The sequence below is a fragment of the Terrapene carolina genome, unplaced genomic scaffold, assembly GCF_002925995.2.
Source record: "Terrapene carolina triunguis isolate 2854851 unplaced genomic scaffold, T_m_triunguis-2.0 Scaffold192, whole genome shotgun sequence".
NCBI classification, from domain to species: Eukaryota; Metazoa; Chordata; order Testudines; family Emydidae; genus Terrapene; species Terrapene triunguis.
The window spans coordinates 3,578,014-3,593,018 of record NW_020664543.1 but is presented as its reverse complement, the minus strand read 5'-3'; the positions used below and the strand labels follow the sequence as shown (position 1 = coordinate 3,593,018).

Here is a 15,005-nt window from a genome sequence, read left to right as displayed (position 1 = left end):
GAGCCCAGGGCTGGGCTGGCAGGGGCGATGGGTCGGGAGTGAGGGGCACCGGCAGAGCTGTGTGGGGAGCCCAGGGCTGGGCTGGCAGGGGCGATGGGTCGGGAGTGAGGGGCACCGGCAGAGCTGTGTGGGGAGCCCAGGGCTGGGCTGGCAGGGGCGATGGGTCGGGAGTGAGGGGCAGCGGCAGTGTTTGTGGGAAGGGAAGGGGAATCACAGTACGGTGACTGCCAGGTGTCCTGGCCGTATCTGCCCATTTTCAGGCAGTGGAACGGAGCTGCCCAGAGCTTTCTTGTTCCCAAGAAAGCCGGTGCCTGTGCACATGGAGAGATCACCCCCTTCCCGGGAGGGGCTGCTCCAGTGCCCTTTAACTCAGCCCCCCACTCTCCAGCCCAGGCCCCTACCCCCAGCACGCTGACAGCACCTGCTGCCCCCCACCTCCTCTGCTGCTGGTTTCCCCAAGTGCCAGATCCTGGCCTCCCAGCCTGGGCTGCAGGGAGGGGGGTACATTAGGTGGGACAGGCCAGGAGAGCAGCCCGGGGCACGTTCCCCCCAGCCCCAGCACCTGAGACGGAAGGGGAGGGTGCACTGGGCGTCCCATAGCCATAGTCGTTGACGGCGATGACCCGGAAGTCGTAGCTGACCCCCTGCTTGAGGATGTCCATGCTGAAGGTGTAGGAGGTCACTTCCCTGGGGATGTCCTTGATGAGGATGTCCCACAGCCCCTCGTCTGGAAGAGAGGAGAGACGCCCAGCTCGGTTAGGGGAGGGAGCAGCCTAGAGAGCAGGGGGTGGGTGCATGGAGAGGGCAGAGGGCAGCAAGTTCCCAGCCCCAAGCGATGGGTGCAAAGGTCCTGGCTGAATGGCACACACAGCATGGGGGTCTGGAGTCAGCACCGTGGGGCAGCCTGGGTCCCCTGAGCAATCCTTCCCCCTGCGCTCTGGGCGCCTCGCCCTCCTTCCCTCCCACGCTCTGTAAGGCTGGCCCTCCTTCCCCCCGCGCTCTGTGTGGTGAGGCGTCCCACAGCGCGCTGCCCCACTCCCCCACCTGCCGCTCTGTGTGCGTGGCACCGGTGGGATTACAAAAGCAGGGCTGCCCTGGCCGCGGTTCTGCCAGGCGAAGGGGCTGGGAAACCCAGGTAGAACCCAGTAGAACCTGCCTGGCTTAACCCAGTTGGGTCCCGCACTGTACAAAGGCCCCACGTGGGTTAGCATGGGTTACCTCAGCCTCCCTGGCTGGCGTCTGTCCACATCACCCACTGCAGCAACCTCTCAGGCCCTGGGGAGGTGCTTGGGGGTGCCCGTAGGGCCTGGTCCTGCCTGGGGCCCCAGGGACAGCCCAGGTGCCTTGCTAGGCCACCAGCCCACGTCCTGCCCTGCAGGGATGGCAGCTGCGGGGCAGAGCTGGGCCCAGCGTTCCTGACAGGCCAATGGCGGGGGGGGGGGGGCATGGCGGGGGGGGCGGGGGGGGGGGGGGGGGGGGGGGCAATGCAGGGGGGTGCGGGAGCATATGGTACCTGAGGGCCGGGCCTCGATGACGTATCGGGTGATGGGCCCCTTGCCGGGATCCCCATTCGCCCAGTGGATCGTGATGGCTGAGCCGTACCGGGAGATGAAGGGCTCGCCCGGCGGTCCGGGGGCACCTGGGAAACCAGAGGAAAAGACGCAATCACGGGGAGAAAAAACACAACCTTCTTCTAACATCGCGGGGGGGGGGGGCAGGCCTCTACCCAGCCCCCAGCCTGCCTCTCTCCTCAGCCCCCCATGGCTCCAACCCTGACTGCCCATCCAGCCTCCCACTGCATTTGCCCATGGGGCCCTTCGGGTAAGTCCTTCCCGCTGCAGAGATCTCCGCTCGTGGGAATCCTGGGGGGCCCTCCCCCCATGACAAAGCCCCCCCGCCCCCGAGAGGCAGTGTGAGCCTGCGCGGCAGTGCCGTACCTTCCCCCGGCCCCGTGGTGATATTGGCCTCGATCTCGGGCCCGTAGGCGAAGGTTTTGGCCCGGATCCGGAACCGGTACGTCACGCCCTCCGCCAGGTCCTTCACCTTCATCCACAGGGGGCTGTTCCCCTTCACGTCCACCGTCACGATTTTACTCACGCCTGGGGGGCAGAGGGCACGGACGTGGCATGCAGAAATCCTGGCGCCCACCCTCCCTCACAGTGCCAGGACCTGGCGTTGGGGAAGAGAACTGCAAGCCTGATGCGGAGTGTGGCCAAACCAACCCACAGGCCTGTGTGGAGGAGCGACTCCCTGCAGCACAAATCCGGAGTAGCCGGGCTGGCGTCTCTGCTCTGGGGACTGGATCCCAGATCTCTTGCACTATAGCACAGGCTGGCTCCGTTACCACACACCTACCTGGCTCAGCTAGTCCCGTATCCTGCCTCCAGTATCCTGTTTTGCAGGAAGCACAGAATGACCCCCGCTAGCTGGCACAGCACGAGCAGGGAGAGCCTTCCTGACCCTGCGGGATTAGCACATGCCCTGAAGCATGCCCTTTGCTTGGCAGAACCCCAGGCCCCTCTGTGCTGTGGGTGGCAAGCAGGGTTTGCAGGATCAAACGACATCCTGCATGGCGCGGGTTCAAAGGAGAAGCCCCCCAGCCCTTGCTCCCTGGGGTCACTGCGGCCCTCCTCCCGAGCTCTCGCTTCACAGCACTTCCTCTGAACCCAACTCTCAGAAGCCCAGGTGGCAGCAGGGAACACTGAGCAGCCATTGTCCCCCCGGCCACCCCACCCGCGCTCTCCGCTGCCTTCTCAGGCTCTCTCCTGCCCGCTCTGCATGTCTCATCGGCCGCTCGGGGAGGAGGGGGGAGCCAACGCTCCCCCTCTTTTGTCTGTCGCTCTGGAACGTAACAGCTCGGGTACGGGAGCTGGTGTGGTGGCAGCGCTGGGCCGGGCTACATTGGGCACTGCAGGGCTGCAGAGAGACGGAGGAGGGAGGCGCTAGACCCCCTCTGAAGACGTGATGCAGGATCGTGAGAGCTGGCTGCACCGGGATGTTTTGATCCCGTGAAGATTGCACTGAAGATGCTCTTTGCTCAGTTTTGTTTTGTTTTGGTTTTTTTTCTGAATCCCTGAAACTTTTCACCAACAAAGGGACTTTGGCCAGAATTTCCATTTTGTTGAAAAAACCATTTTCACCATCAAAATGGCGGGAGAGAACGTGCCCCCTCTGCTCCCGCAGCGACGCTTCGGGTGCGCTCAGGACCGTGCGTCCTCGTGTATCTCCAAGCCCTTTGCACGGTGACCTACAGCACAAACCCAGGTGCCCTGCAGCCACCTCTGGGGAGGAACCCGGGAAAGGTTTTAAAGTGAAGAGCAGCAGAAGGGAACGGCACAAGCGGGAGTTGGGCCAGGACACTGTGATGTGTGGCAGGGGGCCACAAAGAGATTCGCGCCCATGCTGCTCAGCACATCCACCTGGCCTGGGGTAAATTTAATCCTTCCCCAGAAACAGATTTTCCTGCCTCCCGGGCTCCTTTACCAGCTCTGCTTCCCAGCCCCCCGGGGAGCGGAGGCCCCCGACCCCTCATCACACCTCCCCAGCGAATGGCCCTGCCCCACCTCCAACCCACCCCTGCCCGTTCAGCCCAGGGCCCTTACCGTCCACAGGCGTGCAGGGCTCATAGACCAGCCTGTACCCTTCCAGGATGCCGTTGGGCAGGAGAGGCGGCTCCCAGGAGACGTTCACCGAGGTGGTGGTCAGCTCGCTGAACCGGATGGTGCTGGGGGCGCTGGGGGCTGCGAGGAGAAAGCAGAGGGGCTTTGCAGACTTCCCCCGGGCGAGGGAGGAGAGGGGCGTGGATCCCGCTGGCCCCCCTCGCTCCTCGGCCAACTCGTCCTGGGGTTTGCTGGGTGGGACGGTTGGCGAGCGAGGCCGTGGGAAAGGGATGGATTCAGTCACACGCTGTCAGCATTAACGGGTGTGTGTCTGTGACCTCCCCAAATTCCCCCCCCCGGCACGCCCTCCTGAGCAGGTGTGGGAAGCAGACAGGCAGTCCCTCGGAGCGGAGGGAGGGGACTGTGCGAGTTTGTGTTCTGTGTTTGAAAGACTTTGTCCAAGTTTGGGTTACCAGGAGAGACACGCTGGACTGGGGCTGGGGCCTAGAGGGCCAGCATGCACTGGAGAACTCAGTAAACAGACCCTGGGAGGGGGTCACTTGAGGGACTTTTGGACCGAGTGAGTTCTTAAGGGCCCTCAGGGGCAGGGCATGATGGAGCGACCTTGGGCCATGAGGGGGCCCTCAGGAGGTGGCTGCCCGGGTACAGCGAGTTAGCTGAGAACTCCAAACTCATCCCGCCAGTGCCAAGTCCCCAGTAACACCCCCTTGCGGGGCTGAACTCTTCCGGCCCCCCCTCTTCCCACCGCAACTCCAGAAAAGAGCGAGAGACACAAGCGCTCCAGACCCAATCGGAAACAACTGATTGGCCCTGCCGGGCCCCTCCGTGCCTCCCTAGTCTGCAGAGCTACGCACCCCCGGCGCATCTAGGCTGTGTCTCCTCCTGACACCAGCGCACCTTGCGCCTCTGGTTTCCCTGACGACAAGCTCCCTGCCAAGACACCTCGCACGTCTGAGTTATTTTGGGCAAATGCTATTTCCTGCCTTGACGCGACACCTCGTGGGCGGGCAAGGGGACAAAGGGGTTAATGCCCCCGTTCCCCTTTCGCCCGGGGGTCAGGAACGGTCAAGGAGAACGAGGCGTTGTTGCAGCGTGCTCGAAGCCCGCCTGGCAGAGCGTCTCTGGGACTTGGTCCCTGAGGCCCCCCACAAAGGCCGAGAGGGAGTGCCTGCCCCAGCGGGGAGCCCCGGAGCTACCTGGGCAGATCCAACACAAAGAACTGGGGTGATTATTTTCAGCCTCCTCCCTGGTGCTGTGCCGAGAACAACCCCAAGGCCGTGACGAGATGCTGGCTCTGATATCGCCCCTGCGGGTGAGGGGCTAGAACCCCAGGACCAGCTCCTGCGCAGGCGTCAGCTGGTGGCAGTGGGGTAACGTGGCTGGACACGGCAGCGGATCCGGCCCGGTTCCCCCCCGTTGCCCCCATGCTGGCTCCGTACCTGGAGCACTTGGACGCACGGGCTGGTTTATTTCTCGGATGGGAAGGGAGGGCGCCGGGGACGTTAGCAGCCAGGCATCCCCGCAGCATTGCTAACTGCGGAGCCCCGCCCCCACCTGGCTTCCATCCCAGCCTGGGGCCAAAAGTGGGACGAGTCTGTCAGGTCTCAACCTAGAACCACCAAGAAGGAGCACAACTCCTGGCCAGCCTCTGCTCAGGACAGGCCCAGAACACAGAGGGATGTGGTGGCAGCACACAGGGCTTGGCAGAGTTGGGCAGCGGGAGCCCAGGGCTGGGATAAGGCGGGGCAGGGTGGGCTGCAGGTCGGGATGGAGCACGTGGGCCGCTGTGCGATCCCTCCTGATTCGTGGCCCCATGAGCGAGAGGAGGATGGAGCCCACCTGCCTGCTGCGTCCTGCCCCTGACGGGGGCGCTGCGAGGCCCGTCCCCGGCGGCGTTGAAGGCCGAGACGGTGATCAGGTACGAGGTGTATCCCGTGAGGTTCTTCAGCTTGGCCCCGTTCTCGGGCAGGAAGAGCGTCTTCACCCGCTCCGTGCCATTCTGGCGCTGGGCCTCCCAGAAATAGATCTGCGGGGGGACGGGGAAGACGGGAGCCGGGGTAAGGCCAGGCCCAGTGCTGGCAGGGGCCCGACATAGCTGCTAGCCCCAGGCGCCCCCCTTCACAGCCTGCTCCCGGTGCTGACCACCCCGGCTCCCCACGCGCAGGCTCAGCTTCCCCCAGATCCCGCCTGCCTGGCTTCTCCTTCTGCAGAGCGCACCGGGAAACGGACCCGCTGTGGCCCCTTGGTGGAGCGACCGGGGCGGTGGCTGCTCTGCGGTGGAGGAGACGTAGGGCCGTTTATAGTTAAGGTCCCCTGACCCCCAAGAAAGACCCCTGCCCCATCTTTCAGTGGGACACGTTCAGACACGCTCCAGAAAGAGGAAAGCTCCTGGGCCTCGCCTACCCTACAGCGGTGTAGCCAGGCCGGTGCCCTCTCCTGGGGCTGGTCCAAACAGGAAACGCACCCGCTTGGCACAGGGAAGGGGCAGGGGAGTTCAACCAATTTCTCAAAACCTCCGTGAGGGGATATCGGCTGCAGGTCAAAAGCGGCTTTTCTGGGTTTAACTTAAACGCCTCCTGATCAGTTTCAGGCAAACACCACAAAGCGAAGCGAGTGTGTCCACATGGGGCTTGCACCGGTTTCATTAAGTCCCATCGTCAGCCCCTCGACGATAAAGGCCTACAGTGTCTGGGTCTGGAGAATCCCAGGTTCCAGAACCAGCACAGCTCCAGAGGCGTCTCCATTCCAGAAGCCCCCCGCAGCCTCTCTGGGATCCAAAGGGAGGCCGGGAGCACAGAAGACGCACGCACGTCTCTGGCTCTGAGTCGGAGAAGGGGCTTTCCTGCATCCAGAGGAAAGGGGGGAGCAGGACGCGCCGGCTCCACGCCACGCTGGATGGAAAATGTGACCCAGATCCCTTGGCTGAGCCCAGAGACTCAAACGCAGGCTGAGGTCACCCTTGAGCGGTGCCCAAATATGCAGGGAGAGGCTGTACGGTCCCAGCCATCCTGCCCCGGCCCCGCTTCCCCGAGAGCTGCAAAGTCACTGCCCAGAACCGGGCCTCCGCAGCACACCCCATAGCCTGGGCATGCACCTGTTCTGCCCCCGCCCGCTGACCCAGTATCCCGCAGCGGTGCACCCCCACCACTCCACGCTCAGGGGCAGGCCAACCCTGGCCCGACAGGGGATGCAATGGGGTGGCCGGCCAAGCTGCAAGCTCCCACCCCCGGGCTGCGGGGCAAAGAAGTCCGGCCCGTGCGGACATGCCAGTTCTGCCCCCCCACCCCGAATCCCAGCTATGCCCTACTGCAGGGAGCGCCCAGACCCCTGAGAGGGCCGGGAGAAAAGGACCGGTGCGGGATTGGAAGTGACACCGCGCCACCTGCTGAGCACACCGGGAACTGCGCTCAGCTGTGACAATTTCTTGGCGGGGGCGGTGGTGAGAGAGAGAGATCTGCTGCCCTGTAGCTCAGGCGAACCATGCCCACGGCCTCAGAGCTGGCCGGGATGCAGCTGCAGGGTGGGGGCATCTCCCATTCCCATTCCCTTGCAATCCCGATGCCAATGACTGCTGGGCATCAGCCCTGCTGGCTCCGATGGCCTCGAATCAAACAGGTTCCCTGGGCCTTGTATTCCTGGAACGCCTTCTACCCGAGCATCTCCCAGCACCGATCAGTTCAACTCAGTCCCTCCTTCACACACCCGGCTCAGTGCTCCTGGCCCCGTTGGCATCAGAGGGAAACTGAGGCACGGCTGGTGTTGAGAGGGAAGCCAATGGGAGCTCTGGGTGCCCAGCTCCCCGCAGCGATGTGCCCCTCTGGGCGCTCTGCCGATCGTAACAGCCAGCGGGAGATGGGGGGCCAGTACCTTATAGCCCTGGATGTCGCCGTTCTGCGCCTCCAGGGGCGGCGGCTCCCACGTGACGTCCAGCTGGGTGGCCGTGGCGGTCTGAACGGCCACGTTCTGCGGCGGGGCGGTGGGCACTACAGAAGGAGAGCGAGCTGGGGTGAGAGCGCCCGAGCCCCCGGCACTCCCGTCCCCCGGCATGGTGGCTGGGGTACGGCGGGAGAAGGGGACGGCCCCTCTTCCATCTGATCGCACCCTCTCCCTACGAACACCGGGGGTCTCTCCTGCAGCCGCTGTGCTGCCATCCATCAGACAGCATTGTGCTGCTGGCTGGCAGCTGGGGAGCGGGGCAGGCCGTGGGCACAGGCTGGGTCATTGCGGGGAAGCGCAGCCCCGGCTGTTACCCCTCTGAGGGAGGCTCCCTTCGCTCAGCTGGGCAGGGCCCATGAATTCCCTGGTGAGCGCTGGACGCAGCCCAGGGACGGGGCGGCCCTTAGCGACCAACGGGGGAGCTCGAAGCCTGCCCGGAAGCAGGGATGCCCGCGCAGCCCTGACTCACCCGCCTCGCCTACGAAGACCTCCTGGGGGGGGCTGGAGGGCCCCTCGCCCGCGGCGTTGTACACACTCATGCGGATCTCGTAACGCCTGTGCTTGCTCAGATCTGCAGGGGGTGAGAGGAGGGGAAGTGGGTGCCAGGGAGAGCCGGGCAGGGGCCCATCCACAGGGCCAGGAGTACTCCCTCCCATTAACCCCTTCCCTGCCCCCTCGGGGCTAGGCCGGGCGGTGGGGATGTCCTGTCCTGCTGTGATACCCCAGCCGCAGGGGGCAGCTCTGCCGGTACGTCTGCCCCCCCCCCGCCCCCCGGTACGATGGGGAGCAGTGAAGTGACTAACGGTTGCCCGTCGGTGGAGTGCGGAGGGGGCCCGTAGGTGGTCGCTGGAATGCGGGGGCGGTGAGGGGGGGAGTCAGGAGGGGAGCGAGACGCAGACGGACAGAGACGAGCCCCGAAGCAGAGAGCGGAGACTTACTGTCCAGTTGGTGGTGCGTGAGGCCGGCTCCGGTCAGGTTCCGCACGGCGTACCCTGCTGCGGGCGTTGAGAGGGAGCGCAGGGGAGAGCGGTCAGTGGGGTTAGTCACACACAGACAGAACAAGCAGGGCGGACGCCCCGCGGAGCATGGAGCGGCGGGACGGCTGCCAGGGCTAGCGCAGGGGGCAGCGTTGGTTAGCGGGCAGGGGGAAGAAACCTTCACTGCTGCCACCGGGGGGACAGAGGAGCAGGAGCTGGGGAGTGCCCGGGAGTGCCAGGAGCTGGTTGTGCCCTGCTGTGTGAGTACGCCCCTGGGACTGCCCGCACACGGCTTCCTGCCTCCCTGGCCCCGGCATGCCCAGTCTCTGCCCCTCAGCTCCTCTGGCACTGCCATTAGCCCAGCTGGCAGTGCCAGGCTGCCTGCTGCCCACCTAGCACTGGGTGGCCTCTGCCCTACCATCTCACTCCCCTTCTCCACTCCCAGGGCATGGGCTGCAGCCCTCCCCAGCGGTGCATTAACCGGTGCCAGCAGGGAGCGCGCAGCACAGTGCCAGGGTCGGCGCCATGATCAGAGATGACTGACAGGCCTCAGCACAGCAACCCTGGGACTTGGGGGCTGGGGCTCCTCTCAGGGGGGCTTTAGCGTAAGTCTGGGGAGAATCTCAGCCCCTGGCCAACTCCCCTGGCCCCTGCCTGCCCCGGGCCCCTGGCCCCCGGTTAAGCGTACAAGAGACTTCGCAAACAGGGAAAAGGGAAAAAAAGCACCAGGTCAAATTTCAGGCTCTCCCCAGCTAACCAACGTCCTTCTCAAGCCGTGAGCTGCCCCGCTTGCTCCTGACCTCACAGCCCTCTCCAGGTCCCCCCGCCCAGCAGAGAGCAGACCCTCCCCCCCCCGGCGTCAGCACTCACACCACCAGCCATGGCACCCCCCCGAGGCACAGGGCTCAGCCCTGCAGGGTGACGCTGCCCCGAAGCCTGCGGGACACGCCGGCGCAGGACAGCCCCTGGGGCTTGGCTCGGTGCCAGCCGGCTGGTGTTCACACGCAGAGTGCTCGGGGGGGGGGCTGTGAGGGGTGGGGCTGGGCGTCACGGAGAGCCCCATGGGCCAGGGCGAGAGGAATCCCCCCACGACGTCCCGTCCCCACCCGTCTGCGTTCCCAGGGGACGCTGTTCCTGCCCCCCGCAGGAGCCGAATAAGGGCACTCACGGGTGAGCTCCGTCCACTTGGCGCCAGGGCTGCTGACGCTGCGCGTGGTGAAGCCGCGCAGCCCGTCGTAGACCAGCTCGCGGTAGCGGATCCGGAAACCCAGCAGGATCCCATTGATCTTGTCCTCGCTGGGGGGCTGCATGGGGGGGACAGGAGCCAAGAGGCGGGTGCAGTCAGGGAGACGGTGCCTTTCATATAGATGTGCACAGCCCTGCCCGCTCCCGGAGCCTGCGCTGCCCTCACCCCTCTGTGGGATTTCCTCCTTCGCTCGCTGCCCCCTGCCGCGACTTGCTGCAAGGAGGCTCCCTACAGCCAGGGCGGGCCCCAGGGTCCCTGCAGAGCCCAGCCCTGGGGTGAGGAGGGATCAATCCTGAGAGGTGCACGGTACCTTCGCAGCGCTCCCAGCCCCCGCAGGACCCGGAGCCCAGAGCCCACTGGGGAGCAGCAGTACCCACTGGGGCCAGCCTGCTTCCGGCCCCTCTCTATGGCAGGCACTCAGCGCCCCGGATGCTGGGGTCCTACTCGACCAACAGCGGCGTGCGGGAGCTCTGGAGCGGATGCAGCGCCGGGCGGCACAGCCGCAGGGTGGCAGTGAGCCAGTGGGGCCCTGCCCAGAGAGAGCAGTGCGGACAGGAACAGAGGGCAAGGGGATCTGCAGTGCCGAGGGGACACGGCTCCCAGGCCCTCCCGGGAGTCAAGCCGCTGTCTTACAGAGCCAGGCGGGGGCAGCGCGGTGCCGCACGGTACCTGCCAGCGGATCAGGACGGAGGTGGTGGTGTGTGGCGTGACCGAGAGGATGGTGGGGGCTTCCTCTGGGGCTGAGGGGAGAAGAAACACTGGTGAGATGCTGAGAGGCACGAGGGTCCCTGGCTCCAGACTCCGGCTCCCTTCCTGCGCAGCTCAGGGGGTTGGAGCCTTCCGCATGGTCGCTGGTTCGAATCCCCGCCACTGCTGGGAGGGGTGAGCCGATGGGCCCACGTGACCAACCCCCGCCTTGCCCCAAAGAGCGCCAGCTGGCCCCCTGGCCGAGCACTGGACGGGCCCCCTCGCTCCGCAGACAAAGCTCCGGCCTGGAGCGCGCTGGGAGCCATGACCCAGCGGGGGCTGCACCCTGCCACTGAAGAGACGAGGCCGGCTCCGGTGGTCTTCAGCCTCCATGTGCTGTGTCTCCCATGCCTTCCCGGTGCCGGGGCTGAGCCTGGCTAGCAATGGGGCACCAGCCCAGGCCCACGGGGAAGGGGGACTGACCGGCCTGCAGGGTGGTGAGTGACTCCGACTCCTGGCTGTATTCGCTGTCCCCGATGTCGTTGGTCGCCTTGACGCGGAACTTGTAGGAGGTGAAGGGCTTCAACCTGGGCCAGGAGGGGAAGGGGAAGGGCGTGAGGCGCCGGGTCCAGGGTATGAAATGGCGCAGCGTTGCTTTGGCCAGGGCGTGGGGGAATGAGATCGCCCAAGGAGCGTCACAAAGCCATTCTCCTCGTTTCAGGTGGGGAAACTGAGGCACAGAGCGGTGCCTAAGGTCGGTGGCAGAGCTGGGAATAAAAGCCAGACCTCCTGACTCCCAGCCCAGTGCCCCGACGCCACGCTGCCTCTCGCCTGCCTCACCCCGTCACAGACCCTACCAGGCCTTGCCCGGTTCGAAGGCCCCACCTCACCTGTCCACGACGAAGGAGGTGGCATTGTGGCTGACGGAGGCGGAGTGCAGTGTCCATTCGCCAGCCGGCAGCTCGCGGGTCTGCACGGTGTAGTACCGGACCGGGGAGAGGCCGTCGCTGCCTGGCTCCCAGCACAGCAGCACACTGCAGGCCTTCACGTCCTCCTGCTGCACCACGGGCTTGCTGGGGGGCTGCGGGCGGTCTGAGGAGGAGGAGAGGGGCGTGAGGGCTTGGCCCCATCCCGCCTCGGGCAGGGCCTGAGTTCCACGCCCGTGGCTGGCTCGGAGCACTGCCCACCCCTGCCCCCCAGCCCCGGCACGGTTACCTCTCTTCTCGGTGGTCACCACCAGCGCTTCGGCCGCCTCGCCCCAGCCTTTGCGGGTCTGCGCCGTGATGCGGAAGAGGTAGGTCGACTCCGGCTGCAGGCCGGCGGCCGTGTACTGGCGGGCGCTGGGGTTGAGCACCTCCACGGTGGCGGCGTTGGCGCTGGTGGTGTTCAGGCGGTGGGTGATCTGGTACGCTGCGGAGAAGGGGGACGGAGGCGGTCAGCAAGCGCCGGGGCAAGGGGGCAGAAAGGCTGTTCCAGGAGACGCGGGATGGAGCCAGGACTGGCCGGGGGGACGCCTGGGCCCAGCTCCCCGCACAGGGTCCGGCCCTAGGGCCTGCCCGGGAGGTGACCCCAGCCGGGGGCTGGCTCCACTGCCTCAGGCTGGGTGAGATGTTCGCAACTGGCCCTTCAGGGCTCACTGTCCATGTCTCCCCCCAGCGGGAAGATGGCGCCCGTGCCTAGCCCATCTCGGTGCCAGCAGGGCTGGGCTCGGGCCAGCGAGGAGGGGAGGGGATAGGGCTCGCCAGCTCTGTGGTTTATCAGGGGAGCAGCTCGGGTGCATCCAGGGACCGAGGCTGCTGGCTCCTGGAGTAGCTGGTACAGCAGCTGCCATTCCCCCAGCGAGACCATGCCATGCAGAGCACTGGTGGGCCCCCAGCACGTCCCTCCCCCCGCAGGGCTCAGCTCAGCTCCATCCCCCGGCCCCAGCCCTGTCGCTCACACACACAACTGCACAAAGCGACGTCACACCCTCCCGCTGCCGAGCATCCCTAGCGTGGCTCCCGCTCCGGGGTCCCGGGACCGTTACCCGCATGCCAGGGCGCTCGGAGAAGCGCTTACCTAGAATGATGCCATTAGGCGCGGCTGGAGGTTGCCAGATCAGCCGGACTGAGGTGGTCCTCACTTCTGGGAAGAGGATGCCCACCGGGGGCCCGGGCACTGGGGCAGGACGAGAGCAGAGGGCGCGCTGGGTGACGGGCAAAGAGGCTCAGAGCCCTTGGCCAGAGCAAACGGGGAACGGAGCCCGTCCCAGCCCAGCGGTGGGGGAGCCCGCTGGCCAAACCCCGACGCTAGCAGCCGCTGGGCCTCCATCGCACAACTCTTCAGGGTGCACCTGGGTGCAAACGCCCCACAGGGCACCCGGGGCGAAAGGGGAACGGTGCTTCCCTCCTTCGGGAGCCGTCCCGCTGAAAACTGCCCACGCCCCGTCTCCGACTGACGGAGCAGAAAGACTCCCACATGCACACGCATGGACTTAGGGACAGAGACACCCCCGCTTAGAGAGAAACACCGCACCTCCCTCCACACCCTTAAGGATACCCTCCCCACACCCACCACCACGCACCCTGTTAGGGACCCCCCCATCCATACACACCCCCTTAGGGGCATGCACATCCCCTCCTCAGCATTCCCCGGGGGCACACACAAGCACAAATACACACACGCGTGCATGGGGGCACCCCCCACCCCGGGGCCCAGATACACACTCAGGAATGCTCTCTCCTGCCCTGTTACGTCCCCTCGTTGTATTTCTAGGGCTGGCACCACCACCCCTGTCTGCCGGAGCCCTCCAAGGACGGGCAGACAGAAGGGGAGGCTGTCCGCATGGAGCGTAGCGAGAGCCAACCAGACGCCGTTTTCTCCCCATCCCAGCGTGACGGGGGCACAGACTGGCCCTCGTTTCTGTCTGGCCTCACCCCGTGTGTCACCCGCCGCGAGGGCCCCCCGGTCCAAGCACCCCCGTCAGCGGGAATGGGCGGGGGAGGAGCGGCGCCTACCGTCGTCCAGAGTCCTCTCCAGGATGGGCGGGGAGCTGGGCGCGCCGTCTCCGATCCAGGTGAAGGCCAGCACACGGATCTCATACAGCACGTACTTGGCCAGGCCCGCGAGCTGGGCGCTGCGGGAGGCGTTCCCCTCCGCCGGCCAGAACTGGGCCCGCGCGTCCGAGTCCTTCTCCTTGTACACGACCTGGAACAACCCACGTGAAACCCACAGAGCCCCCCCGGGGCTGCCCTGCCATGCCAGCCGAGCCCACTTCCCAGGCTGAATGGGGCCTGGGCACACGACGGCCTCTCAGTTCACAGCCCCATCTAGGTCACCAGGGGACACCTGCTCTGGCCCCACGTGAGAGTGCCACGCCGCACGCAGGGCAGCCTCTCCCCAAGGAACTGCCACAGCAGGAGCATCGACAGGCATGTTTCAGGGAGCCCAAGAGTGGAATAGCCACAGGCCACAGGACGGGGGGAGCAGGGGGGTTGTGGATCGGGATTGAGGGGGAGAGCTGGTGGTGGAGAGCCCAGGGCTGGCATAGCAGGTAGGTTGTGGATTGGGATTGAGGGGCAGGGGCAGAGCTGGTGGTGGAGAGCCCAGGGCTGGCATAGCAGGTGGGTTGTGGATCGGGATTGAGGGACACAGTTGGTGGTGGAGAGCCCAGGGCTGGCATAGCAGGGGGGTTGTGGATCGGGATTGAGGGACACAGCTGGTGGTGGGGAGCCCAGGGCTGGCATAGCAGGTGGGTTGTGGATCGGGATTGAGGGACACAGCTGGTGGGGAGGAGCCCAGGGCTGCGTCACAGGGGGCTGTGGGTGGGGTTGAGGGGCACCAGCCCAGCTATTCAGAGGGGGCGGCTGGGTCCGAACAAGGGATCACACAGGATGACACCCACCTTGTAGCCCAGGATGAGCCCGTTGCGATCCGCCTCGGGGATCTCATTCCATCGGACCAGCATGCTGCTGGAGGTGGTGGCCAGCGCGGACACGTTGGTGGGGCCGGACGAGGGGACTGGCGAGGGGAGAAGAAAGGGAGGTCAGAAGCCGGCCCGGCTGCTCCCCGTGGCAGTGGGGCTGGGAGGGGCAGTGGGGCCGGGCAGGGCACACCCAGGCAGGGGACAGTGGGCAGCCGGGCATAGGACACGGCGGGCGCGGCGGGAGGTACCTGACTCCCTGGTACGCCCCAGCACGACGTGGCTCCAGGGCCCGGCCCCGATGGCGTTGAAGGCCTGCACCTGCACGCGGTACTCCGTCCACTCCTCCAGGTCCTCGATGGTGTATTCCCGCTCCACCCGGTCGTGGATCACGTGCGCCACCGTCCTGCCCCGCCCGTCCGCCCGCGTGTACCGCAGCCTGTAGCCCACCGACTCCGGGTTCCCGTTGTACTCCAGCTCCGGGAGCGGCTGGGGAGGGGGAGACGCTCAGCACCAGCCCCCCACCCGCTAACAAACGTACCCTCCCCCACACCCAGCACAGCCCCGGCTAACCCACGTACCCTCCCCCACACCCAGCACAGCCCCCGCTAACCCACGTACCCTCCCCCACACCCAGC

At 66.1% G+C, this 15,005-nt stretch overlaps 1 protein-coding gene across 1 annotated transcript in view; it reads right to left on the bottom strand.

Annotated features, from left to right (window-relative positions):
* The window catches only part of SDK2 (sidekick cell adhesion molecule 2), a 153,492-nt gene that overhangs the window by 9,123 nt on the left and 129,364 nt on the right, over positions 1 to 15,005 (bottom strand). The window contains exons 20-36 of the mRNA XM_026654563.2: positions 14,619 to 14,873; positions 14,350 to 14,465; positions 13,463 to 13,652; positions 12,525 to 12,623; positions 11,682 to 11,876; positions 11,357 to 11,558; positions 10,950 to 11,053; positions 10,449 to 10,519; positions 9,702 to 9,837; positions 8,495 to 8,551; positions 8,026 to 8,127; positions 7,488 to 7,603; positions 5,460 to 5,646; positions 3,603 to 3,740; positions 1,938 to 2,099; positions 1,514 to 1,639; positions 563 to 727 (exon numbers count right to left, since the gene is read on the bottom strand). Of these exons, the coding sequence (XP_026510348.1) occupies positions 563 to 727; positions 1,514 to 1,639; positions 1,938 to 2,099; positions 3,603 to 3,740; positions 5,460 to 5,646; positions 7,488 to 7,603; positions 8,026 to 8,127; positions 8,495 to 8,551; positions 9,702 to 9,837; positions 10,449 to 10,519; positions 10,950 to 11,053; positions 11,357 to 11,558; positions 11,682 to 11,876; positions 12,525 to 12,623; positions 13,463 to 13,652; positions 14,350 to 14,465; positions 14,619 to 14,873 (2,421 nt within the window). The remainder of the gene's footprint in view (positions 1 to 562; positions 728 to 1,513; positions 1,640 to 1,937; positions 2,100 to 3,602; positions 3,741 to 5,459; positions 5,647 to 7,487; positions 7,604 to 8,025; positions 8,128 to 8,494; positions 8,552 to 9,701; positions 9,838 to 10,448; positions 10,520 to 10,949; positions 11,054 to 11,356; positions 11,559 to 11,681; positions 11,877 to 12,524; positions 12,624 to 13,462; positions 13,653 to 14,349; positions 14,466 to 14,618; positions 14,874 to 15,005) is intronic.